The sequence below is a fragment of the Hyperolius riggenbachi genome, chromosome 1 (genome assembly GCF_040937935.1).
Source record: "Hyperolius riggenbachi isolate aHypRig1 chromosome 1, aHypRig1.pri, whole genome shotgun sequence".
Classification (NCBI taxonomy): Eukaryota; Metazoa; Chordata; class Amphibia; order Anura; family Hyperoliidae; genus Hyperolius; species Hyperolius riggenbachi.
In genome coordinates this window covers 335,623,436-335,650,574 of record NC_090646.1, presented here as the reverse complement: position 1 = coordinate 335,650,574, position 27,139 = coordinate 335,623,436, and the positions used below count along the sequence as shown (strand labels likewise).

At 44.3% G+C, this 27,139-nt stretch overlaps 1 protein-coding gene across 8 annotated transcripts in view; it reads right to left on the bottom strand.

Annotated features, from left to right (window-relative positions):
* LOC137510933 (disintegrin and metalloproteinase domain-containing protein 10-like) overlaps positions 1 to 27,139 on the bottom strand; it is a 191,259-nt gene that overhangs the window by 52,714 nt on the left and 111,406 nt on the right. For 7 of the 8 annotated variants that reach the window (XM_068233944.1, XM_068233940.1, XM_068233943.1 and 4 more), the window contains 6 exons: positions 25,631 to 25,716; positions 13,304 to 13,426; positions 7,996 to 8,088; positions 7,410 to 7,578; positions 7,145 to 7,314; positions 2,776 to 2,947 (listed from right to left, as the gene is read on the bottom strand). In XM_068233944.1, coding sequence (XP_068090045.1) covers positions 2,776 to 2,947; positions 7,145 to 7,314; positions 7,410 to 7,578; positions 7,996 to 8,088; positions 13,304 to 13,426; positions 25,631 to 25,716 — 813 coding nt within the window. The remainder of the gene's footprint in view (positions 1 to 2,775; positions 2,948 to 7,144; positions 7,315 to 7,409; positions 7,579 to 7,995; positions 8,089 to 13,303; positions 13,427 to 25,630; positions 25,717 to 27,139) is intronic. The other variant, XM_068233946.1, reaches the window with a different exon arrangement.

Genomic DNA, 27,139 nt, shown 5'->3' with positions numbered 1-27,139 from the left:
GCGGCTGCGAATACGCTTGGTCAATGTATCTCAATGGGGTGGTTCACACCAGAGCGGGAGGCGTTTTGCTGAAACGCATACTCCCGGGGAGAGGCATTTTTTCGATTGCGGATGCGTTTCTGCCTCAATGTTAAGTGTAGGAAAAACACAAACCGCTCTGAAAAACGCCTGTTCAGAGCGGTTTTGCCGGCGTTTTTGTTACAGAAGCTGTTTAGTAACAGCTTTACTGTAACAATATATGAAATCTACTACACCAAAACCGCTACACAAAACTGCAAAACGCTAGCTGAAACGCTACAGAAAAATAAGAAAAAGCGTTTCAAAATCTGCTAGCATTTTGCGGATCTGCTAGCGGTTTTTGGCGTGCACCAGGCCTCTGTCAATGACAGCGATCAGCTGTCATAGGCTTCAGCCTATGACAGCGGATTGCTTCCCTGCCGACCAGGGGGACAGCCGTGTCACAAGGCTGTCCCCAGTACAGCGCTGCCATCGATTGCAGCGCTGTACAGACTAAATAGACGATCGGTGTTAGGCGGCCCTGGGGCTACCGCCGCGATCAAGCACATTGGTCGTATAGTTGTTAAAGGAAGGATTAGAACATAATTAGAAACAGTATGTTCGTGACAGTATACTGAAATGTGGAGGCAAACTAAAAAGTTAGTTTTACAATCAGTAGTTTCACAGTGGTCAGTTGCATTGCATAATAATTCTGCATGTTAACTCACTGCCCATACACTTCTATGGGCCTGTTCACAGTAATGGATCGTGTTATTCTAACTGACTGCATACAGGCTTTGCATTAAAGTCTATGTCCAGTCCCCATTGCAGTTCACACACCTTGTAGCATGTGGATTATGCAACTGTAAACTGTGAACCTAGCCTAAGGGAAGATAGATAAATGTTGCTGAAAGGTGGTGACACAGCACACAGCACAGCACCCAAGACTCATGCAACTAATGGAAATAGCTGCAAAAACAGCCTAACACCCTGGACTGACTTCAAAAGTATTAGTGAGGAAGAGATCTCAGACATCCTCTGTCGTCTCCGCCAGACAACCTGCGACCTGGACCCTGGACCAACTAAACATATGCTGAAATGTCCTGACCTGCTTGGTCCAGCATTTCACAAAATAGTAAATTGCTCTCTGCAAGCAGGGAGGTTTCCTACCTCTCTAAAAGAAGGAATCATCAAGCCCCTTCTTAAAAAACCTTCCATGGATCCAGATGCTATGAGCAGCTACAGACCTGTCTCCAACCTCCCCTTCTTAGGTAAAGTTATTGAAAAGGCTGTCTATCTGCAACTTGAAACCAGGCTGTCAGTAAACAACATCCTGGACCCTCTACAATCTGGCTTTAAGAAACACCACAGCTGTGAAACAGCCCTCATCCAAGTCTGCAACGATCTGCTCATGGCAAGGGACAGAGGGGAATGCTCCATCCTAATCCTGTTGGATCTCTCAGCTGCTTTTGATACAGTTGACCATGAAATCCTGCTTAACAGACTGCAGGAGTACTGTGGCATCAGTGGATCAGTCCTCCAGTGGTTCAGATCATTCCTGACTGACAGAACACAGAGAGTATGCCTAGGACCTATAATGTCCAAACCTGCACCTCTACAATTCGGAGTGCCACAAGGATCAATCCTATCCCCTCTGCTGTTTGCAATCTACATGTTGCCACTCGGTACACTTATCCAACGACATGGCCTGACGTACCACTGCTACGCCGATGACACACAGCTATACCTATCCTTCAAACCTGGTGGAACAGACCCTACCCCAAAAATAAACTCTTGCTTAGCTGAGCTTCAGGCATGGATGAATGATAACTGGTTGAAACTGAATACTGACTAAACTGAGGTCCTGTTTGTCCAAAGCCAGTGCCCGCCATCAAAACAGCTTTATCCTAAAGCAACACCAATCAGGATTGGGAATTCAGACATAAACAGCTCCAACCTTGTGCGCAGCCTTGGCGTACTAATCGATGGGGAATTGAGTTTCAGAAACCAAATTTCATCTGTAGTTAAATCTTCCTTCTTTCATCTGAAGAACATTGCAAAGATTAAACATCTGATTCCCCCAGAGGATCTTCAAACCCTAGTCCACGCCTTCATCACATCACGGCTGGACTACTGCAATGCCCTTTATGCTGGCCTCCCCAAAAAGGACCTGCGTCGCCTGCAATTAGTGCAGAATGCTGCTGCCAGATTGCTAACAAACCAGCCTCGCCACTGTCACATTACACCGATCCTTCGCTCACTGCACTGGCTACCAGTAGAATGGAGAATACTCTTCAAGATTGGACTGCTGACATTCAAATCCCTGCACAATCTGGGCCCTGGATACATGAAAGACTTGCTGAAGCTGCACCACACCTCTCACAACCTCAGATCAGCAAGTTCTATAAACTTGGTCACTCCCAGAGTGCACCTCAAAAAATCTGGAGACAGAGCCTTCTGTCATGCTGCCCCTACTCTTTGGAACTCCCTACCACACCCAGTAAAGACAGCACCATCCCTGGAGCTATTCAAATCCAGACTGAAAAGCCACCTGTTTAGCCTGGCATTTCCAGATTTATAAAATTCTTCCTCTGTACCACGATGGTCGGAGCCATGCTTATGCGCTTTGAGTCCCACGGGAGAAAAGCGCTTTACAAATGTTATTTGTTGTTGTTGTTATATGTATCGTGTTGTATATTACTATTATTTTTACTAGTACTGACATTAGTATTATGAGAGTAGCATCAGTAGGAGTAAATGTAGCTATTATTTAGTTACCAACAAAGCACTCATCCTTTTTGAGTTTTAGAAGTGACCCAATATAGTGAATCGAGCAAGCTGAAAACTTGTCATTATTGTACTGATTTCCATCCACAGCATACGGAAACATCAAGAAATTCCCATTTGGACTTTTAGTAGTGAATTGTGCACATTCATCACTTTCATCGTGCTGAAATGAAAACAAAAAGTCTTGAATGACATGACTAGTGTAATCATGATCTACCGCATTTTTGTGTCATTGCGTAGTTTGTATATTTAATTGATTGGTACCACAGAAATCTATTGGCCAACAACCATTAGGCAGCACAACAGTGCTCAGGTAGCTATAGAATCCTGGTAGAGTAGAGGTAGCAATCTGAGGGGAATCAAATTCTACAGCAACAGTTCTCTAAATTGTGACTTCATAATGTACAATTAAAAATTCATTATGCCTTTCCCTAATCCAGAAAAAAATGTTGCTTTATTGTGTTATTACATTCTGAGAAGTGCTAAAGATATCTGCGCCCAAATGAGTCACTTGAAATCAGCAGTAGCCCAAATCGCTGAGGGTTGCCCCTCCCTCTTTAAAATAAATCAGAATCTTAGAACAGTATCTGGGCTGCACTAATAGGGATTGGTTCCCGCTAGTAAATATTGCTACTCACACCAAAACTGCATGATGCTTGCAATAATAAACTTGATCAACTGTGCTTAGCACAATAAGTGAGTTTAATAACTTGCTGTGGTTAAACTCAGTCATTTTATTACAACTTCATAAACATGTATGATACAATGTTAAAAACATGGTGCTGCAGTGTCGTATCACACCCAGCACTCATACAATCACACATACAAAGCACAAGATTGTGTTTGAAAATAAAAATAAAATTGTTAAAGTATGTACACAAAAAAGATAAAAAATAAAAATATCAAAAATGGATATTATTCCATAAACTGCAATGGGAGAAAAAGCAGTGTGTTCTCATGCACCAGGCATTAATACCTCCTTCATAGCAGATTGCAAGTTCGTAATAAATAGCTTGGTCACAATATAAGCAGACTTTGAATCTCAAATGGTATCTGATGAGCATCAATGTGCCCAGATGATATCACACTATACACCGCATCAATATCAGCACAAATTCTGAATTTTTAAATACCTTATTGAGGAAGGGGTGATAAGTTAGTGACCTGACTAAACTGTAAACTAAATACAAACTATAGCAGTTTCAATTTTGAGTTGATTTTAAGGAAAATAAAATGTAAAGCATCGGTTTGCATTTGTATGATATAGTGGGATGATAACTGTCCCAGCTCATCTATAACAAATGTTTCTGCTGCGTTCATTATAATTTAAGTGGACCATACAACCAGAGGACCTTCTTATACTTTGCCAGGTTTTATGGTTTTTATGGAAATGTATTCTTTGTACTTACTGGATAAAAGAACTTAAACTACAAAAATGACACTTTAGAGTGCTTGTGTATCTACACTGCAGATAGCTGCAGGTAACCTATTTTTTATGATGACCATCATTTTTAAAACCCAGAGTGCTCAAAAATACAAATATCAGTACTCCTCTGCAAAGTCACACTGCATATCAGTAGAACTTACTGACCCTTTTTGAATGCAAGGATTAGGAGACTCCACACAGCTCTAAAGAAGTAAATGTCTTCCCCAAGCTGCGCTTGCTCCTGCATAAAATAACGATTTCTCACCAGCATACAGTCTTTTTCACTTTTGTTTTAAATAGCAGATTTGGACATAATGTCACACAAAACTCCCAAAAAATTGTGGATAAATAACCACTCTGTGACGGCTTAACGCAGAATGGCGGCCACAGAGTGGCTTCCGCAGTCCTCCAGGATGCACTGGTGCATCATCTAGCTATGCGCGAATTTAGCAGGGAGCTTGCGCTCGCTAGAGCGGGAGCTTTCCTTAAATAAAACACTGTGGGGCTCCATAATCAGCCTGCCAGCTTGCTGCTATCAGGCTGTTAGAAGATAAATTAGAAAAGAAAAAAGCAATTTATTGTTGTACAGCGTTACGATCTAGTACAGGGACCAGCTGTGTCACTTAGCTGTCCCCTTGAGTGGCTCACAAACTGCTCCCTCTCATAGGATGATGCCTATGAGAGGTGATCAAAGTGATTGGATCTTGGGGGGCGGGAGGGAAGGTGGAAGGGAAATTATTTGAAAAAAAATAGACACTTTTCATTTAAAAAAAACCCCAATTCAATTAATTTAAAAAAAATCTCAGCAGCAATCAGATCCCACCAACAGAAAGCTCTGTTAATGGCAGACAAAAAGGCAAGATTAATTTGGCTACTAAGTTGTATGGCTGAGTAATAAACTGTTAAAACTGCAGAGTGCTGAATTGTAAAAAATGGCCTGGTCACTAGGGGGGTGAAATCCTGTGGTCCTCAAGAGGATAAGATTGTTTCAAGCATGTGATGCTATGATTAAAAAGTATGGCAGAAGACCTAGGAGGACCCCACTGCTGACACAGAGACATAAAAAAAGCAAGACTACAGGTGCCAAAATGTACTTGAATAAGCTAAAATCCTTCTGGGAAAACGTCTTGTAGACAGATGAAACCAAGATAGAGCTTTTTAGTAAAGCACATCATTCTACTGTTTACTGAAAACAGAATGAGGCCTACAAAGAAAAGAACACAGTACTTACAGTGAAATATGGTGGAGGTTCAACAATGTTTTGGGGTTGTTTTGCTGCCTCTGGCACTGGCTGCCTTGAATGTGTGCAAGGCATCACGGAATCTGAGAATTTTAAGTCGCACTGTAGAACCCAGTGTCAGAAAGCTGGGTTTGCATCTGAGATCTTGGGTCTTCCAGAAGGACAATGACCTCAAACAAAGGGTGTGCAACCAAATATTAAGTTAAGGGTGCTAATAATTTTGACCAGCCCATTTTTGGAGTTTTGTGTGACACTGGTCTCAATTCTGGTAGCTATTGAGGTAAATATGTTTTTTGTAGGTAAAATACCTCATGCTGTAGTTTCCTCTTTTTTAAAACAATTCTGAAAGATTTTTCTGCATTTCCAAACATGTGCAGTAAATGCAGTATTTCAGCGGTAAGCGTGTAGTAAATAAATAATAGTATTATTTAATTGTCTTCCATAAGTTTGGATAGTCTTTGGACATTTTTTTTTGAGGTAGGAAGGTGTATTTGATTATGTAGCAACTAGCAACCTATGAAAAGTATATGTATAGGCATCCCCTAAAAAAGAAAATCCAGTAAATATTTGGAGTTTCATTTCTATTATTCTTCTCTATTACACAGCCTGAATAGGAACTCCACTAAAACAGCTAAAGGAATGCTACTAAAAACTGCAAAATGCACACAAATTGACTTTACCACCAGGTACAGGCAGGTCTTAAATTGATTGGTAAATTACCGTATTTTTCGCCGTATTTCTCCCCAAAAATGGAGTGAAAAAGTCCCTGCGTCTTGTATGGCAAAAGCAGGGAATCCTCGACTTCCGAACGCCCGCCGATACGAACCGCCGCTACGTTGGGGATTCCCTGCTCGTTTCCCCCCTGTGCCTGGCTCCCCGCTGTGTTTTTATCCTACCCCCTACCCCCGCTTACGTGTCTAAGCCCCCCCGCTTATGTCGCCGGGCCCCCCCCCATGTAAGAAGCGGCAGCGGGCAGCAGCTTACCTCCTCCATCTTGCCCGTGGCGAATGAAGACATCCGGCTTCTGTGTGCGGCTTCCTCTAGTGCCGGCTTGTAATGACACATCATAAATTAGAAGCCGGCACTAGAGGAAGCCGCACACAGGAGCCGGATGTCTTCAATCGCCGCGGGCGAGAAGGAGGAGGTAAGCTGCACAGAAGGGACCAGAGGACACAGGGAGGCGAACACAAGGCACAGAGGGGACCAGAGGACACAAAGTGGGCAGACCAGAGAACACAGGGGGGAGACCAGAGGGAACAGGGGTGCGACCACAAGGCACAGAGGGGACCAGAGGACACAGGGGGGCAGACCAGAGGACACAGGGAGGCGAACACAAGGCACAGAGGGTACCAGAGGACACAAGGTGGGCAGACCAGAGAACACAGGGGGGAGACCAGAGGGCACAGGGGTGCGACCACAAGGCACAGAGGGGACCAGAGGACACAGGGGGGGCAGACTAGAGAACACAGGGGGGAGTCAGAGGGCACAGGGGTGTGACCACAAGGCACAGAGGGGACCCGAGGACACAGGGGTGGCAGGCCAGAGGGCACAGGGGGGCGACCACAAGGCACAGAGAGGACCAGAGGACACAGGGGGGAGAGGTATAACATCCGTTTTTTTTTTTTTTTATATTATTATTAAATCTAATTCCGTGGAAGATATATTACAGATATATTACAGAAATTTTTACTTACAGGAGATCCCAAGCTGTGGCCAAGTTCATGGGCCAGGGTAATATGAATAATTCTTGGAGGCAAATATTCTCCATACTTTTGAACAGTTATTATTCCTGTGTTTAGGGATGCTTTTGTGTCAGGGCTGTCTCGAAAGTTAGCAAACTTGGAGCATATCCCTCCAGCATTTCCTAAAGAGCATAATGTAAAAATTGCTAATAATTAATTTCAGGTGTGATTATAGTCACAGCAGTAACACATTGGAACCATAACCCTGTACTTATACCTGTTTTTCCAGTCCAAGCAAGCCCAAGAATCCCATTGTAATCCCTGTTAGTCAGTAAATATGAGAGACAGACATTGTTCCAGTTAGACCTTGAGTGCAACATTAGTAATTTTTCAGGTCCAATATAAAGAGAATTCATGGAACTGTTTGGTTCCTCCTCCCGAATTACCTGTGAAAATCATTGAAATAAATAGTACATTAGAGTTGGTGTTTTTATTATACATCCATTATGATCATAAGTCTGATTTCTTTACAACAGCATAGGAAACACTACAGAGGGAACATAAGTATATACAGTCACAAAATGTGCTCAGAAGACTTCCATAATGACTGAGTTAAGTATTTTATGTTCTGTTACCACATTAAAAAGAAAATGCCGAAACAAGCATACAAACCAGAAAATAATTTGTATGCTGTGTGGTATACAAAAGTGTAGTTACAATATCGAATGTAACAGGAAGTCTGCATATAATTGTACAGTGCCTGATATAAACCTTATAATAAGCCTAGCATAATACTGTCGATGAAATATTTGGCAGCGTGAACTAGTACTTTAAGAAATTATGATTTATGATGTCATACTTACATTTAACACTTTTACTTTGAAATTGATGTGTTTAATGCCATTAAAATTAATTTGCTCAAAAAGTGCATTTACAGACATCAAATATCCAGCGATCTAAAAACAGCAAACAATTATCAGGAGACAAAATAAAGAAGGGTTGTAATATGAGAAAACACATTTTCCGACAACCACTTCAGACAGGCGTGTACCCCTTTCACATTGCTGTGGTTCCCCTTAAAAAAAAAAAAGCAATACCCTTCAAAGAGATATGTGGGGTGTGTGTGTGTGTGTGTGCGTGCGTGCGTGTGCATGTGTAAAACTACCAGCCTTGTTTGGAGCTCTCTTCTTGCCAACTGTAGGTAGCTAATACGATATATTTAAAACTAGCCAAGACCAGGTGTTGCTCGGGTATGTATTTGGTTGTTGTTGGGTCGGACCACTATTTCTAACCTTAACACAGGGCCGGCGTTTGACCTGAGCGATCGCTCAGGGCGCCGGCTTCCAGGGGGGCGCTCCTGCCGCCTGGCTGCATGTGGCTGCTGCTGCTGCTGCGGGCCCCGGGCTGGGTCCGTCTCGCTCCGCCCCTTGCTGCCGCTGCTGGAGGTGATGGGGGGCAAACATGCCCGTGAGGCCGCCGTGATGGAGCGGGAAGCAGCAGCCGTGGGGAGGGCAGCCCGACCTCTCCTCTCCGGGCCACCCTCTGTGCTCCCCCCTCCGATGCAGACTGCAGAAGGAAGCAATGCAGAGAGAACAACTCACCTCCCTGGTTCCGATCGCCGGAAGTTTAGTGTGCTTAACAGGAAGTTTAGTGTGTATCAGCGACTATGTAGAAGAGGCGACCAGCGGCAAGTGAGCAGCACCGCAATCGGAACCAGGGATGTGAGTTGTTCTCTCTGCATTGCTTCCTGCTGCAGTCTGCATCGGAGGAGGGAGCACAAAGGGGGGCCTGGAGAGGAAGAGAGGGAGAAGTCGGGCTGCCCTCCCCGCGGCTCCTCCTCCACTATGAGGGGAGGTACCTACCTATCTAGTCAATATTGGGGGCAGCAACCTATCTAGCCAATACTGGGGGCACCTACCTATCTAACCTATACTGGGGGGCAGCTACCTATCTAACCTATACTGGAGGGCAGCTACCTATCTAATCTATACTGGGGGCAGCTACCTATCTATCCTATACTGGGGCACCTACCTATCTAACCTATACTGGGGGGCAGCTACCTATTTAGCCAATACTGGGGGCACCTACCTATCTAACCTATACTGGGGGGCAGCTACCTATCTAATCTATACTGGAGGCAGCAACCTATCTAGCCAATACTGGGGGCACCTACCTATCTAACCTATACTGGGGGGCAGCTACCTATCTAATCTATACTGGGGCACCTACCTATCTAACCTATACTGGGGGCAGCTACCTATCTAGCCAATACTAGGGGCACCTACCTATCTAACCTATACTGGAGGGCAGCTACCTATCTAGCCCATACTGGGGGCAGCTACCTATCTAACCTATACTGGGGGGCAGCTACCTATCTAATCTATACTGGGGCAGCTACCTATCTAATCTATACTGGGGGCAGCTACCTATCTAACCTATACTGGGGGCAGCTACCTATCTAATCTATACTGGGGGCAGCTACCTATCTAATCTATACTGGGGCACCTACCTATCTAACCTATACTGGGGGCAGCTACCTACCTAACCTATACTGGGGGCACCTACCTATCTAACCTATACTGGTGGGCAGCTACCTATCTAATCTATACTGGGGCAGCTACCTATCTAATCTATACTGGGGGCAGCTACCTATCTAATCTATACTGGGGGCAGTTACTTTTCTAATCTATACTGGGGGCAGCTACCTATCTAACCTATATTGCGGGTACCTACCTATCTAACCTATACTGGGGCAGCTACCTATCTAACCTATATTGCAGGTACCTACCTATCTAACCTATACACTGGGGGCAGCTACCTATCTAACCTGTACTGGAGGCACCTACCTATCTAACCTATAGCTGGGACAAATGCCTATCTAACCTATACTGGGGCAAGTATACTGGCTACCTATACTGGGGGCACCTACCTGGCTAACTTATACTGGGGGGATCTATAGCTGGCTACCTTTACTGGGTCACCTATGCCTGGCTACCTATACTGGGGGGACTTATAGCTATATGTCAGGATTCAGGGTGGACGGAGGCACGCTGAGCCTCAGGCTGCTGCAGAGAAGCGCGCAGCACGTGTGCCACTCAGCCCTGTGACAATGTCCTGAGTGACGACGAGTCCTTCTCTCCTGCTCCCAGAATCCTGGCACCTACACTGGCACTAAGTCTGCAGACTGCTCTGCAGACAGTAAGAAAAGAAGACTGACCAGCAAGAAGTAAGGCTCCTCAACCTCCCTACGCTAAAGGGGGAATATGCTTATGCTGCTAGATACACTAATGGGGGGGATCTGCTGCTTAAATACACTAAAAGGGGATCTGCGACTGCAAGATTAGTAGCCTAAGCCTATATACACTAAGGGGGGGATCTGGCAGATCCCCCCTTAGTGTATATAGGCTACTAGTCTTGTCTATGTAGGCAGATCCCCCTTTAGTGTATATAGGCTTAGGCTACTAGTCTTGCAGTCGCGGATCCCCTTTTAGTGTATTTAGGCAGCAGATCCCCCCGACCCCCCATTAGTGTATGTGTGTGTGTGTGTGGGTGGTGCGCTCACACGCGAAGAGGATGAATGTGGGGGGGCACCAAAATCTGGTTACGCTCAGGGCGCTGTGAAACCTAAGGCCGGCCCTGCCTTGACACACAGTCACTCAATAACCAAGTTTGTGAGCTTTGGGATCCTTGGCATCAATAATGTGAGAATGGAAGCAGTTTAAATTTTCCCATTAAAATCGACCAAACAAATCTGATTTTCTGTTTGTGGCTCCACCACATTTTCTAAATTTAAAAACCCAAAATATGATTAGGCAGAATCTCCTGACATGTAATTAAGTAGTGTGAGCCCACCATCATAGATTTAAGTATGCTGCCCATAAATAGCTAAGTAGGGGACACGAGATAAAAAAAACGGCCAGGGTGGCCCCTTGCCCCCCTTCCCCAGCTACATCTCAAGTGTGGGCAAGCCAATGTTTTTAGAAGGTGGGCATGGTGTATGATGGGAGCCAATTGTGTGGCCACACAGTCAGGTGGCTGGGACATTTGTGACCCACCTGGGAAATCTGGTGGCCCACCTAGGACATTGGCTGAGACATATTTGGGCCTTGGGTGGGGGGCACTAATTCTGGGACATATCCCAGGTAAACTAGGGCATCTGGTCACTGTAAATAAAGGCACAAAAAGGAGGTTTGAGAGGTGGCAAGGACAATAACAAGCTCAACCTTTATGAAAAAGTGAAAGATAGTTTTGACAAATAGTTTTCTCTAAGTTTTCTTGTATTCCTGTATTGTCATATTGCTGTATGTCACCCCTAAATATTGTCTGTAACCTAAATTAATGTCCAGCACTGTGTAATATGTTGGCGCTTTATAAATACATAAATAATAAATAAATAAATAAATAATGGTACTCTAAGATTATGTTTTTCATCACATACCCATATTTGAAGTGCCAAAGATTATGACAGGCGACCTTTAAACATCAGTAGCACAACACCTTTTACAGGTTATAATGAAAATTCCAAACTTTTTAAGAGAGGATAATCTTTGATGGTAAGAACAGACAAATGAAAAGTGTATTTATTACAGACTAGAGTAAAATGAGCAATAAATTACTTTTCTTCTGTGTTGCTGTCACTTACAGTAGGTAGTAAAAATCTGACGGAACTGACAAGTTTTAGACTAGTCCATCTCTTCATGGGGGATTTTCTATATTTTAATTATTCTTTTAAAAGCACTCCCTGAAAATAATCTATAGGAAGATAAAGGCCCCCGCCTATTTGCACACTATGTTGGCAGTTTGACTGAGCAACTGGCAATCACTAAGTGCTTTTGAAAATAAAGAAAACCCTGAGAACCCCCAATGTTGAGATAGTCCAAAACCTGTCAAAACCTAGTCCAAAACCTGTCACATTTTTAATACTTACTGTAAGTGACAGCAACATAGGAGAAAAGTAATGTATGGCTCATTTTACTCGGGAAGAAGCCCATCTCTCATTTGTATGTGTTTGCATGTGTTTTAAATGTTAAAGTTTTTTGCTATAATGTTCCTTTAACATCAATACAGATGTTCCTAATACACATTCACAACTACATATATGACAATATGTTTACATTTTAATTAGCCATTTTGTTTTGCCTTGTTATTTGAGTGTGCAGAACAATACTTCTTATTATATTTTGGTATTTATACAGTGCTCACATCTTCCACTTCATTTTTACAGATCACACACTCCTGACACTAATCGTCCCTAAGAGGACCTCATAATCTAATCCCTACCATAGTCCTATGTCTTTTGTAGTCTAGGGCCAATTAAGGGGGAAGACAATTAACTTATCTGTATGTTTTTGGAATGAGGGAGGAAACCAACGTTCCCAGAGGAAACCATGCAGTATACCGTATGTTCATACTATTTTCACATACAATAGAATGGGTGAAAGCCGCACTGATCTAACTAAATATTTTTTCCCGAACAGTAAATGATATAAACATGGCTTATGGCTGTTTGCAGTACTGTGACATGGGAGGAATTGTGTGTATTGTTTTTTTTTTACACAGATAACATTACTTTGGGGAAAAGGCAGGTAATATAGCTAAGGAGGTTCTAGTATATGTTATGACAAACTGGAATTCCTCTTAAAGTAAATAGCTATCATACTGGTTATATGGCATATATTATAAGAGAATATGGAAATGTTTCCCAGACAGACAATGTGATTGAGAGTGCATCCACCAATGTACAGAAAGAGGTAAAGAGGGCCTATGTTTACCATATCATGAGCTAACATAATTCAAAGAATTAGGCTACAAAGACATGCAAATGTGTATACCTGTCTGCTGCATCTAAAAATAAATGTTTCAGCAAATCCAGCTGGATTCCTGAGGATCTTATGGCCAGTACTGGGTCTGACTGAAAGACCATCTTTCCCCACTTCAGATCACCCTACATTGGTGCACAGCCAGAGCAAAAGATGTACAATATGAATAGGAGCACCAACCACAATTTTCCTCAGTGAGTTTTCCTCTAATAACAAAATCTGCATATTAATGCATCCTATGAAAGGTATGTAGCTACACAGGCAAGTAGCTCAGAAAGACTTTCTCCCATAAACAGGTTTGTTTACAAGAAGTAAAGACAGAGATCAAATACAAAGAACATACTATTCATACATGAGAGATTGCTGCTTGTAAATTTGTAAACCTCTTGAAAAACAAATAGTCAGCCTTCAAATGGAGAAGACAGGTTGTACGAGACAAGTCCACATTTCTTTTAGGTCTGATAATAGGTTCTTCCTAGATAAAGAAAATTAGATATGTTTCAGTTCTGTTTTTCAATAAAAAGAGCTACACAAAGGTGAAAAACATTGCCTTTACAAAGATAGGGCTGCATTGTTAGTCTCTCACAAAATAGAATTTATTTGTGATGTGCCTTTATCCTTCTGCACTGCATAATGTGCTGGTGTGAAATGTCTTACGGTAGTGTATGCTTTCTAATAGTATACTAGCTGAAGACCCAGCGTTGCCCAGGTATGTATTTGGTTGTTGTTGGTTGCGACTACTTTTTCTAACCTTAATACATAACTCAATGACCAAGTTTGTGAGTTTTTGGTATCAATAATGTGAGGATGGAAGCAGATTACATTTTCCCATTGAAATCAAGCAAACAAATTGTTTGGCTGTTTGTGGCTTCATTTGAACTTGTGCTGAAAGGCTCTGGTAAAAAGTGAAGGTGCAGTAGGTAGGGGGTATAAGCAAAGACTTACTGCACCTCCCTTTCCCCTCCATCACTTGCTATTCTCCTACACTCAGTTCCGTTATCCTCAGCAACTCGGGCAACTCCTAACTCAGACATACTGCACCGGGGATGCACAGTATGTTTATTCTGCTCCCCTGTGGCTGCGCACAGGGCCGGCGCTACCATAGAGGCAAAGGGGGCAATTGCCCCAGGGCCCCAGAGCTTGTAGGGGCCCCCAGTGGCTACAAGAGGAAAAATAATTTCAAATCGACCTTATAGTTTTTGAGAAAATCGACTTTAAACTTTCAAAGGAAAAAAAAATGCACATTTAAAAACCTGCCGACTTTATATCAAATCCACCTTAAATGCTAGAAACCCTAAATTTGCAGGATATGTTAAGGAGATCATTGGGAATAAGAGGAAAAAACAATTTTCAAAAAGACCTTATAGTTTTTGAGAAAATCGATTGTAAAGTTTCAAAGGAAAAAAGTATACTTTTAAATGCGGTAAATGTCACTTTTAGTAGCAAACCTAACGGTAGGAAATTTATTGCTCTTTCTTTTGATGCAAGTAAAATTACACTGACGGGGTTTCCTGGGGATCCATACGCAGCCACAGCGCTTTGGCCAGGGATCGCTATACAGCCGCAATATGGCTGCATGAAGATCTCTTGCATTTTTTCCTATTTTCCCAATTTTTTATTTTATGTTTAGAGTATGGGAATTTTTTTTTTTTAATTATGTGGGTCCCCCCTCCTGAAACGTTTTAACCCCTTGTCCCCCATGCAGGCTGGGGTAGCCAGAATGTGGAGCTCTGACCGATTGGGGCTTCACACCCTGACTATACCAGCTGCAAAAAAGGTCCCTTAATGCCGATTTTTGTTCCGGGGTATCTGTTGGGGGACCCCCCAGGTTTATTTTGCCCTGGGGCCCCATTGTTGCTTAAACCGGCCCTGGCTGCGCAGTGATGTCACAGGACAGGAATGTGCTCGCTTCCCCCACTCCTGCATCACAGCGTGTGCACTCTACTGCAGTGAGCATCACATGCTAAGTGGAGATGCGAGGGAGCGAGCACACTCCTGTCCTCTGTGACATCACTTTGCCGTGCCACAGGGGAGTAGAACGAACATGCTGCGAATGCGCGCCGCAGTATGTCTGGGTTAGGAGTCGCTGGAGTCACCGAGAATAACGGGACTGAGTGTAGGAGAACTGCAAGTCACGGAGGGGAACGGGAGGCAAATATTTGCTAATACCCCCCTACCCACTGCACCTTCACTTTTACCAGAGCCTTTTCGCTCTGGTATCCTTAAACAGTGTAAGAATGGCAGCAATTTAAATTTTCTCATTGAAAATCAATAGACGAATTTTGATTTGCTGTTGTAGGCTCCACCCATTTCCTGAATATTAATCCCAGATACACTGTGAGCAACCATGCCAAGTTTGAGAACCCTGCGATTAACAGTCTAAGAACTAAGAATGGCTGCAGTTTACATTTTCCCATTTGATTGTTGTTGATGTCCATGTTTGTGAGCTTTGGGCCCCTTGACATCAATAATGTGAGAATGGAAGCAGTTTATCACTCAAATGATATTCTGTTTGTTGCTCTGCCCCTTTTCTGAATTTGAACCCCCACTCGCCCAATGACCGATTGTACCAGGTTTAAGGCCTCTGCCATTAACAGTGTAAATGACAACAATTTAAATATTGCCCTTGAAAACCAATAGATGAATTTTGATTGGCTATTGTAGGCTCCACCACTTTCTTAACCACCCTGGCGTTCTGATTAAATCGCCAGGGTGGCTGCGGGAGGGTTTTTTTTAAATTAAAAAAAAACTATTTCATGCAGCCAACTGAAAGTTGGCTGCATGAAAGCCCACTAGAGGGCGCTCCGGAGGCGTTCTTCCGATCGCCTCCGGCGCCCAGAATAAACAAGGAAGGCCGCAATGAGCGGCCTTCCTTGTTTTGCTTACATCGTCGCCATAGCGACGAGCGGAGTGACGTCATCGACGTCCTGACGTCAGCCGCCTCCGATCCAGCCCTTAGCGCTGGCCGGAACTTTTTGTTCCGGCTACGCTGGGCTCAGGCGGCTGGGGGGACCCTCTTTCGCCGCTGCTCGCGGCGGATCGCCGCAGAGCGGCGGCGATCAGGCAGCACACGCGGCTGGCAAAGTGCCGGCTGCGTGTGCTGCTTTTTATTTAAAGAAAATCGGCCCAGCAGGGCCTGAGCGGCAGCCTCTGGCGGTGTTGGACGAGCTGAGCTCGTCCAGACCGCTCAGCAGGTTAACTATTAATCCCAGTCACCCAGTGACCAACTGTGCCAGGTTTGAGAATCCTAGCACTAACAGAATTAGGCTTTCTTTGGGTAGTACATTTTGCTAAGAATTATTTTTTTCTAAATCCATTTTAACAGGAAGATTAAGAAAGAAATGAAAAAAAATCATTATTTCTCAGTTTTTGGCCATTATAGTTTGAAATTAATATACGCTACTGTAATTAAAATTCATGTATTTTATTTGCCCATCTGTCCAGGTTATTACACCGTTTAAAAGATGTCCCTATCACAATTTATGGCGCCGGTATTTTATTTAGAAGTAAAGGTGCATTTTTTCAATTTGCGTCCATCACTATTTATAAGCTTATAATTTAAAATAATACAATAACATACTCTCTTGACATGCATATTTAAAAAGTTCAGACCCTTGGGTAACTATTTATGCTGTTGTTTTTTTTTTTTATTGTATTTTTTTATTTATTTTTTTAATAAAAATGTATTTGGGTAATTTTTGGTGTGGGAGGGAAACAGCTAATTTTAAATGTAAAATAATTTAATCGTTTAATAAAAAATGTATGTGGGTGCAGTCAAAAAAGTCCTGGATGCGAACGATTTCGCATCCAGGAACTAAAAAGAAGAAGGTGAAGTTTCCTGGGGGCAGAAATACCGCGCTCTCTGAATAGAAAGCGTCTATTATATTCCCATTCACTGATTGGGGGGCCAGCGGCGGGAGGCGGGAGCACGCGCAGGAGCGCGCCTGATCGCGTGCACCACACGGCGGCAGCAGCAGAGCCTATCTGGACGAGTGAGTTCGTCCAGAAAGGCCGAACTGGTTAAAGGACTTACAATGTCAAAATAGTGAAAAGGTTAACTACCTTTTCAGATTCTTGATCTACAGAGGACGCCATCCACGCCCTCCCATTCATTCCGCCTTGCCCCCGCTGTAATACCCCCTGAATGGGTCAAGTTATCATTCCCCCCTCAATATGCCCCCTCGATGCGCCCGATGTATGACATGGATTGATGACGCGGCGGGAGGCGGCCCTAGAGCTGCGCAGCCGCAATCGCGTCTATGCGGACTGCGCTGCTGCGGCAATCTTTGGCAGCCATATTGATGGTGGAATGATAACCCGACCTGTTCAGAGCGGTCAGGACCCGACCGGGGGGCTATTACAGCAGGGGGCAAGGCGGAATGAATGGGAGGGAGTGGATGGCGTCCTCCGTAGATCAAGAATATGAAAAGGTATTCAACTTTTTTTTACTATTTTGACATTGTAAGTCCTTTAAGGATAGTAATGCCATTTGCCATTTTCTCCAAAACTGTTTCCATAATTAGTTTTGCTGAATCATTGATGTGAGGCAGAAACAAAGAGCTGTCAATAATTAAAAAAAAGGGGGGGTTTGAAGGGCGCTGCTCTAATCAATCAAATGCACAAACCAATTCCACTCTATCCTGCCGCCCGTCTCTCAGGAGTAGGGATATCCCCTTAATCCCCTCCACATAAAAAGAACATCCAATATACAAAAAAGAGTGGTGCTGGATTAGTTCACACTATCAAACTTGTTTATTAAAACTGTATTAACACCATTAAAAAAAACACATATATCCACCTTAAAAGTTGATTACATTAGTGTGCACCGTATATACTCGCATAAAAGCCGAATTTTCCAGCACAAGAAATGTGCTGAGAAGTCCCCCCTTCGGCTTGTATGTGGGTCAGCTGGCTGTGCTCCCCGTTCCCCTATGCCCTCGCAACATGATCCGTGCGGTAGTGAGCTGACTTAACCTGTCCCAGAGCGTGCGGCATTACAGATAAGGGACGCAGCCTCTTCTTGTCATAAATGCCTTTGAAGTTCGGAGGATTTCACTCTCTCTACTTCCCCCTCCCTCCCCACTATAATGTAGCCGGGAAACTCCTCTCTGCAAGGCTGAACTGTTAGGAGTCAGACTCGGCACATGTGCTGGCTGTGATTATGCTCAGCGCTGCATACGGTCGTGGCTGCAGCTCACTATCAGTGCTTCTGACATAGTAGTGAGTTGCAGCCACGGCCGTAAGCAGCGTTGAGCATAATCTCATTGTGCGGCTGCCTGTCACACAAAGCACATGTCCCGAGTGTGAATCCTAATAGCTCAGCCTTGCAGAGAGGAGATACAGCAATAAAAAAAAAAAAGAAACAAATAGACATTTCCCAGCCACATCGCAGGGGGAGGGAGGGAGTGAAATCTACAGAACTTCAAAGGCATTTATGGCAAGCAGGAGCTGCATGAATATTTCCCAGCAGGGGGGAGGGAGTTGGGTGAAACTCTATGAAGATCTAGAGACTACATCTCCCTGCATGCTTTCCCGTCCCTGCACATGCTCAGTTCAATGGAAGATGACAGGAAAGCATCATGTGAAGTGCAAAGGAGATGATGTGGGCTGTGTGCCTTTAGTCTCAGTTATATTTCTTGCCTGCAGCTTTGCAGTTCCTGGGGAAGTACTTGGTACCCTGGTGAGTCCAGCTTCACTTAATCTTACTTTAGAGTTTATTCTCTTATAGCAGAATTCACTCTAGACAGTCAGCAACAGTCATTTGACAGTCCAAATTCCAGGGTGTGAAAGATCTGTCTTTGGCAATGTCCCTGGTTTCCAGTAGGATTGGTATCAAGAGGCTGGCCACTGGGAGCTAAACAGACGTGAGGGGCACTAACAATTAGCAGAGATGTGGGTGCACATCTGGCTATGGGAAGTGGGGCTGTCTCACACTGGGGGCCCACTTAGCTATTTATACTGTAGAGGGGGCTATTCTGGGGAGGGGAGTGATACTGGGGAGGGGGCGATACTGGAGAGGGGGCTTATATGGGGGTCAACAACTTTTTCCTGCTTTCTGAGGGAAAAGTGGGTACCTCGGCTTATATGCGGGTCTGCTTATATGCGAGTATATACAGTAATTGTACTCCACATCACATTGTTTGCAGATATATAATAATTAAGTGAACTTTTAATAGCATAACATTCCACAACACTACACTTACTATTGCACACTAGTTCTAATATGCAAACTGTTCCTACCACACTCATATGTACCATACATACAAGGACCACCTGATTCCATACACTCCAACCTCTGATTAGCAATGTTTTTTCTTAGTCGTTATTGCTTAGGCATATATGCAGACAATAAAGGCGCTACTAGTCTTCAGTAGAAAATTACAGTACTCTTATGGCACCTTATCTCTACTCAGCTTCTGTTATCTGAAGCGCCAAAGTTCTTAAGCCACTTGCAATTCCCGGCATATCGCTGAATATTTACAGCACTTAAGCGCTTAGTACACTTACAGTTCCTGGCATATTGTTAGACAAATACCATTTTCTAGGGCTCCGGCCGGCAGCCCTCACTCCCCCAGCTGAGACCTACTTGTGGTACTGAGCCCAATCTGCTCAGATTCGCCGCTTCCTGCAGACTCCATGCTGCGTATCAGCCAGCCTTCGTGTGGAGCGCAGCTTCCGGATCAGCTGCTCAGTCAGCAGTGACATCACTTCCCACAGGCATCCCTGTGGTTCTTCCTGCGTTCCACGCACCGCTATGCACTACTCCTGCTTGTGTAGATGCGGTGGGACTGCAGTTGATAAATTCGTTGGTATGAAACAACTTCTACCACAGGGGCGCCCCTCAGATCAACATGTTTCAATGGCTGAACACTGCCATCTTCCTCAGGATCAGATTTGCTTGACCATTTCCACTGCTGGCTATAAGTACTTCCTGGGGCTGCAAGGTCCACCTCTCAGTTCACTCTTAAAAGGGAAAAGTCCTCAATTACATGCACTTTGTGTACAATAGAAGCAGTTATCATCCCCATAGGTAGTTAATTCATTTCTTCCACCTCTCTAATTGGCTGGCTGGATAGTGTAATGGTCAAGGGCTCTGCCTCCGACACAGGAGACCCGAGTTCGAACGCCGGCTCCGCCTGCCCAGTAAACCAGCACCCATTCAATAGGAGACCCCAGGCAAGTCTCCCCAACACCACCACCACCGCCCCAGTGGCCGCAACCCTGGTCCACCAGGAAAAAAGCGCGACACAAATGCTCCATGTCCTGTGTTGTGTCCAAATGTCCATTTTCACTTATACTGAACCTTTATTGTGCATTAACAGTAATTCATTCTACTCTGTGGCTAATTCATCCTCCAGAACTATTTACTATCAGGTGGTCCCCGGCAGTGGCGTTCCTACCATAGAGCGCAGGGGGGCGTGGCGCACCGGGTGACTGACAGCTAGGGGGTGTCGCCACGACCCCCCACAGCAGCAGAGCAGGAGAAGGAAGCAGTGCAAGAAGGAGGGGCAGTGGGGGTCCAGAACCACCCCCCCTCCCTCACCTGGGACCTCTCCTTCTGCCTCTCTCCCCCTCCATAGATTACCAGCAAGTGTAGGCTCGGTGGGGAGGCATTCGGAGAATTACTCACCTCATTTCCGCATTCCAAGCGCTGGAGCGCAGCGTCATGTCGTCACAGGTCTCCGTCTTCAATGCCGCCCACTGTGCTTCCTGATTAGTTCCGCCCTCATCCGGGCATGGTCACACCCATTTTCCCCGTGGCGTGCTTTGCCGCAGGTTAAAGCCGCACCCATTTTTTGTTAGCTACCTATACTGAGGCCATCTCTAGGGGGGGGGAGCCTACACCTGGCCTACACAGTCGTTTTTTTTTTTTTTATGGTGGGGGTGTCTTTTAATACCCAGCACCGGGTGTCAAATGCCCTAGGTACGCCACTGGTCCCCGGGAATCAGGTGGCAGTCACATTCTTACCTCAAAAAGCCAAAAATCTCTCATTCCTCATTTAACCCCTTCGGTGTCATAGTATTTAAATTAAAGATCCATTGACTCTCTCTTATTGACATTTTGGCCCTATGAACCACCCACACACCAAAGTATATTACATTTCCTATCTTTTAATCATGGTATTTCTTAAAGTGTTTCGGCAGGTGGTGTTCCTCCCAACCTTTCACAATATTATTTAGATGTTCTCCAGCTCTTCTTCCCAATTCTCTCTTTGTACGTCCAATATACTTCTTATTGCATGGGCATATCAAACAGTAGATTACCCCCTTCGTGTCACAGGTTATTAGTTCCTTTATTTTGTATTCGTCCTTTCCTGTCTCTAGTAATCTTACTATAGTTCCTAGTTCTCCTACAATTGTGGCATCTTCCACATCTCACAAATCCTCCCCCCTCCTCCCCTTCTACTATTATTCCCATATTCCGCTACTCTCACTATCTGGGAGCCTATAGTATAGGGTTTCCTGTAAATGAATGAAGGATATTCTGGGAGTATTTCCCTTAGGGTTTTATCCCTTTTAGGTACTGGCCAATGTTTCCTGAATACTCCCCTTACCTGATCCATTTAGGGATTATATTTTAAATTCAATCTCATAGAGAAATCCCCCTCCTCTTTCCTATTTCTCTTTTTCAACAATTCCTTTCTATCAATATTTTCTACCTCCATTTTGGCTTTCTCTATAACCTCCTCCCTGTATGCCTTTTCTTTGAATTGTTCAGACATTCTCATAACCTCAGTTTTGTACTCAGTATCTTCCGTACAGTTTCGCTTAAGTCTAATAAACTGTCCTTTTGGGACCCCATCCAACCACGCTGGTAAATGGCAACTAATTGCCAATATATAACCATTAACATCAGTCGTCTTTCTATAGGTCTTGGTCTTTATCTTTCCTCCTTCTATCAGGGCCTGATTTACCATAAAGCACCCTAGGCACATGCCTACAGGCGCCTGATTGGGCAAAGGTGGGTTTTTAATTGTCCCTTTCAAGTTTAAAAACCTTCAAAGTGCGATCCTCCAGGACCACGCCACTCGCCCCGCCCACTTTTGTCCTGATCCGGCAGCTGCCTCACTCTCCGCACATGCAGTAATGTGTGCACCACAGACAGGCTGAGGGCGGCTCAGGGCAGCTCTTGCATGCAGCGCTGCAATTTACAAGCCTAGAGCAGCAGCTGCGTGCATAGGCAATCTCTGCTGCCCGCTGGGCTGGGACCTGGAGAAACCATGTGGGTGGGGCAGACATCGCTTACCTACCACTGCCAGTAAAATAAGCCTGCCTGCACCCAGAACCCTGATGAGAGAGAGGGGGGGAATCCGGCGAAGGTAGGAAAAAAGCTCCACCCCTCTCCCTCGTCCTGTTCAAATCAGCAGCCAGCATGTGTATTTGAGTGCGCTCTCACTCACCTGACTGGTGCCAGCGTTGCCTTTCAGCTCCCACCCCCTCCTCTCTCTCTTCATCCATCCATCACCTGTGACTGTGAGGGAGAAGGCGTCAAGCGCACACAGTTCAGGGTTGGGAGGTTGCTGACAGCGCTGGTAGTGCAAAGCTGCTTTAGCTGCTGCTGCCTTCTCCCCAGATGGATTCCTCCTGCTTTGGCTCTAACTTGACAAAAAGTGTCACTTGGCCGTGAGGGAACTTCAAAGCTGCTGTGGATGGTACATTGACTTCCTGCAATTAAAGTTAGCCAGCTGTTTGAATGGGGGAGGGGCAGTGAGGGTTTTGTTTTGTGTGTGTGCGTGGGGATGGGGAGAGTGTGTCTGTGATCTGTGTGTGTCTGTGATCTGTGTGTGTGATGCGTGTGATCGGTGGTGTGTGTGTGTTGTGATCAACCTGTGTGTGTGTGTGTGTGTGTGTGTGTGTGTGTGTGTGTGTGTGTGTGTGTGTGTGTGTGTGTGTGTGTGTGGTCTGTGCGTGTGATCGGTGTGTGTGTGTGACCTGTGCGTGGGATCGGTGTGTGTGTGTGTGTGTGATCTGTGCGTGTGATCGGTGTGTGTGTGATCTGTGTGTGTGATCTGGGTGTGTGTGTGTGATCTGTGCGTGTGATCTGGGTGTGTGTGTGTGATCTGTGCGTGTGATCTGGGTGTGTGTGTGATCTGTGCGTGATTTGGGTGTGTGTGTGTGATCTGTGCGTGTGATCTGGGTGTGTGTGCTCTGTGTGTGTGATCTGGGTGTGTGTGTGTGTGTGATCTGTGCGTGTGATCTGGGTGTGTGTGTGATCTGTGCGTGTGATCTGGGTGTGTGTGTGTGATCTGTGCATGTGATCTGGGTGTGTGCGTGTGATCTGTGTGTGTGAACTGTGTGTGTGCATGTGATCTGTGTGTCTGTGATCTGTGTGTGTGAGCGTGTGTGATCTGTGTGTCTTTGATCTGTGTGTGTGTGTGTGTGTGTGTGTGTGTGTGTGTGTGTGTGTGTGTGTGTGTGTGTGTGTGTGTGTGTGTGTGTGTGTGTGTGTGTGTGTGTGCACGTTTGATCTGTGATCTGTGTGTGTGTGTGTGTGCGTGTGATCTGTGTGTGTGTGATCTGTGATAAACAGGCTACAGGAATACTGCGGCATTGATGGCATAGTTCTTCAGTGGTTCCAATCCTTCTTGAGTGGCAGAACCCACAAAGTGTCTATGGGGCCCTTCCTGCCCACCCCTGTATCACTTAAGTATGGATGAATGACAACTGGCTGAAACTAAATGCAGACAAAACTGAAGTCCTTCTGATTGGAGGGCAGAGCATGATAACAAAACAACTTAACCTGCAGTCTTCACCACTGGGAATAGGAGGCACGGATCTACGCAGCTCTAATCATGTGCGTAGCCTGGGAGTTCTAATTGATGGGGATTTAAACTTCAGAACTCATATCTCTGCTGTGGTGAAATCATCCTATTTTCACCTGAAGAACATTGCAAAAATCAAGCACCTCATACCCCCAGAAGATCTGCCAACCTTAGTCCACGCCTTCATCACATCCCAACTGGACTACTGCAATACTCTCTACACTGGCCTTCCAAAAAAGGTCTTGTACCGCCTACAGCTGATACAGAATACTGCTGCCAGACTGCTAACCAACCAACCCCGTCACTGCCACATAACACCAGTCCTGCACTCCCTTCACTGGCTACCTATAGAATGGAGGGTCCTATTCAAGATCGGCCTACTGACATTTAAATCCCTGAATAATCTAGGCCCTGGATACATGAAAGATATGTTGCAGCTGCGTAGCAATCCCCGCATTCTCAGATCAACCGGTTCTAATAATCTAGTCATACCCAGAGTCCACTTGGAAACTTTTGGTCCCAGAGCCTTCTGCCATGCTGCCCATACGTTTTGGAACTCCTTACCTCAACAGATTAGGACAGCTCCATCCCTGGACGTGTTTAAATCCAGACTGAAAACCCACCTGTTCAGTTTGGCATTTGCAGAAATATAACTGTTGTTGTGTGAATACTTCATCCTACTAATTACTGAATCTGAGAGAGCCTAAGCGCTTTGAGTCCTATGGGAGAAAAGCGCTATAGAAATGTTATTGTATTGTATTGTATCTGTGTGCGTGCGTGTGATCTGTGTGTGTGCGTGTGATCTGTGTGTATGCGTGTGATCTGTGTGCGTGCGTGTGATCTGTGTTGGTGTGTGTGATCTCTGTGTGTGTGAGAGAGAGAAATCTGTGGGTGCGTGGTGCAAGTAATAAAAGGGAGCCTGCAAATTTGGGCACCCAGGAAAGCCAATAATAGAATATTGGCAAATTTACCAATATTTTACTTCTTTTAAAATGTAAAGAAGGAACATAAATATTGGTTATATACCGTTCTTTTACTATAGCTCAACCTTACCCTACTCAGAACAGAACCCTCCCCCAGAGGCTTAACTCTAACCGCTCCCCCCCCCACACACACAAACAACCTACCAGATGCTAACCCTAACCGTCTTCCTTTACAGAAACAACCGACCAAATGCCTAACCATAACGGCCACCAAACGTACACCCCCCCCCCCCCCCGCCTTCATCCTGCTATTTATCGGGCTCCACTGGTGCCTAAATATCCTGATAATACCGCCATTTCACTGGGCACCTATGCATTACCTTGCATGGTTTTAATTAATAGCAAAAAGGGGGGGTGTCTTGGGGTGTGGCCAGTGTTGAGGGGTGGAGCTTAGGGCACGAGAACTTCTGTGCCTATAGGCTCCTATGCTCTAAATCCGGCCCTGCCTTCAATATAGATGGTCAAATCTAAGAAGTTCACCTCCTCTTTACTAATATTTACTGTGAATTTCAATCCACAATCATTGACCCCATTTTCTCCACAAAATTTCTATGTGAGGTTTCAGACCCCCTCCAGACGAGTAGGACGTCATCAACTAAATGTCATCATTTTTTTAGGGGGATATATGTGGTTTTTTAACGGTTTTAATACAGTTTTAATAAACAAGTTTGAGACTGTGAACTAATCCAATGCCACTCTTTTTTGTATATTAGCTGTCAATAATTTGTTGACCAAAACAGGGCAAAAAGAACAAGCAGACATTCAGTACAGTGTCTGAATGTTATGTCACACTGTAACTCTGCTTTACGAAACAGTGCCAGCATCAGGCTCAGTACTCAAAAGCTACAATAGCATTGCCTAAAAAATCACCTCCAACCATGAACATATTTAAAGATTGTAAAAGTATAAACCACAAAGGAACGTAATACTCACTATTGGCTTCCATTTCATAGTTTCTAAGAACTGATATGTTTTTAATGCCAGCTCAAAATAATTCACGTCCTTCATAAGGGTATAGTCTAAAAAGAGAAATAGTGGAAAATGGGTTTCAGCTACAAATGTAAAAATTACATTTCATATATTCAAATGTTGATATTAGAATTCAAAGGAGCATTCCAGAAATTAGTAAAAAGCTTCTTAAAATATGTTTTTTTCTGATTGATTATGTACACAAATATGTACCTATGAGTCAGAAGAGCTGTCCTGACAACCATCCTGGTGTTCACTATGGCAGGTAAGGTCTAAAGGCACGAAAACAGTGATTTCCTCCTCCTTAATGGGCTGATACACTACACTTTTTAAATGCCCTTAGTACCTGCTTCATCATATAATCTTAGGTTTCCCCTGAGTTTATTTTAACTACATACAAAGTTTTGTGGAAAGTATGCACATAAATTATCGCATATGTGAAAAAAATGGATTTTATTTTGTATCAACAAATGACACAGGGTTTCTCTTCAGTTGCCAGTAGAATGTTGCTCAGGCGTAACTTGGGTGTATCTTCAGATCTGCAGGAAGCAATTGTTAAAGCCCATCTCCAAACACAGATCTAAAAGTACAATCTAATAGCTTCAGAATCAGAATGTGATGATGGCTGCAGCAGCTATCTGGACTGCATTATCTCCACTGTTCAGGGTGCAAGAGGGAAGCAGTGTTAGAATCTGTCTGAGAAGATTGCAGTCTATAGCACAGACAGTTTGTTGTGCAGGAAAAGGCCAGTGTTTGAGCTCCTTACTAGGTATTTTAGAAGCAATTTATTTGAAAACAGCAAATCAAAGAGCATAATGCTCTGGATCTAGGAAAACATGTTCTGTCTGGAGTGGGACTTTAACTGATGTAACACAGCCAAGCAGTGATTTATAATATAGTAAAACACTACTAAGCTGGGAGTCATTTGTTGTTTTTTGTTTGTTTGTTTGTTGTTTACAATATTTTTTTCAAATAGCATGTGTGGTCATTACCATATCAATAACTGCTCCATGTCCAGGCATATGGGCTGAAAGTGTACAGAAGGAGAGGCAGTGAGCATATGACCACATTCCTGCTCTTCCAAATAACTCCCTATCCATTAGGCATAATGGCAATGGAGGGATTGGCAAATTCTCCTTCTCACAAAGCACTGTATCTCGTGCCAATGGGCATGAGAGTTCTTTAGGTATCCGCTATAACCCTGGCATATGTAGACATTAGCGATCATATTAAGATTATCTGAGTTTGGCACAGGATTTGAAGCAAGAATATGTAGTACGTCAGGCTCTTTTCTCACACGTTATCTTACAGTGGCCTTCACTTAGTTAACATTTCTCCCTAATGTTATTACAGTTCACCCATGTTCTCTCATACTGAGCCCAATTCAATATGAAGTATACAATATTTTCTCCATGCATCTCATGCATTTTTGCACCTGATTCGGCAATTATGCTTACATTACAGTTGTGTAAA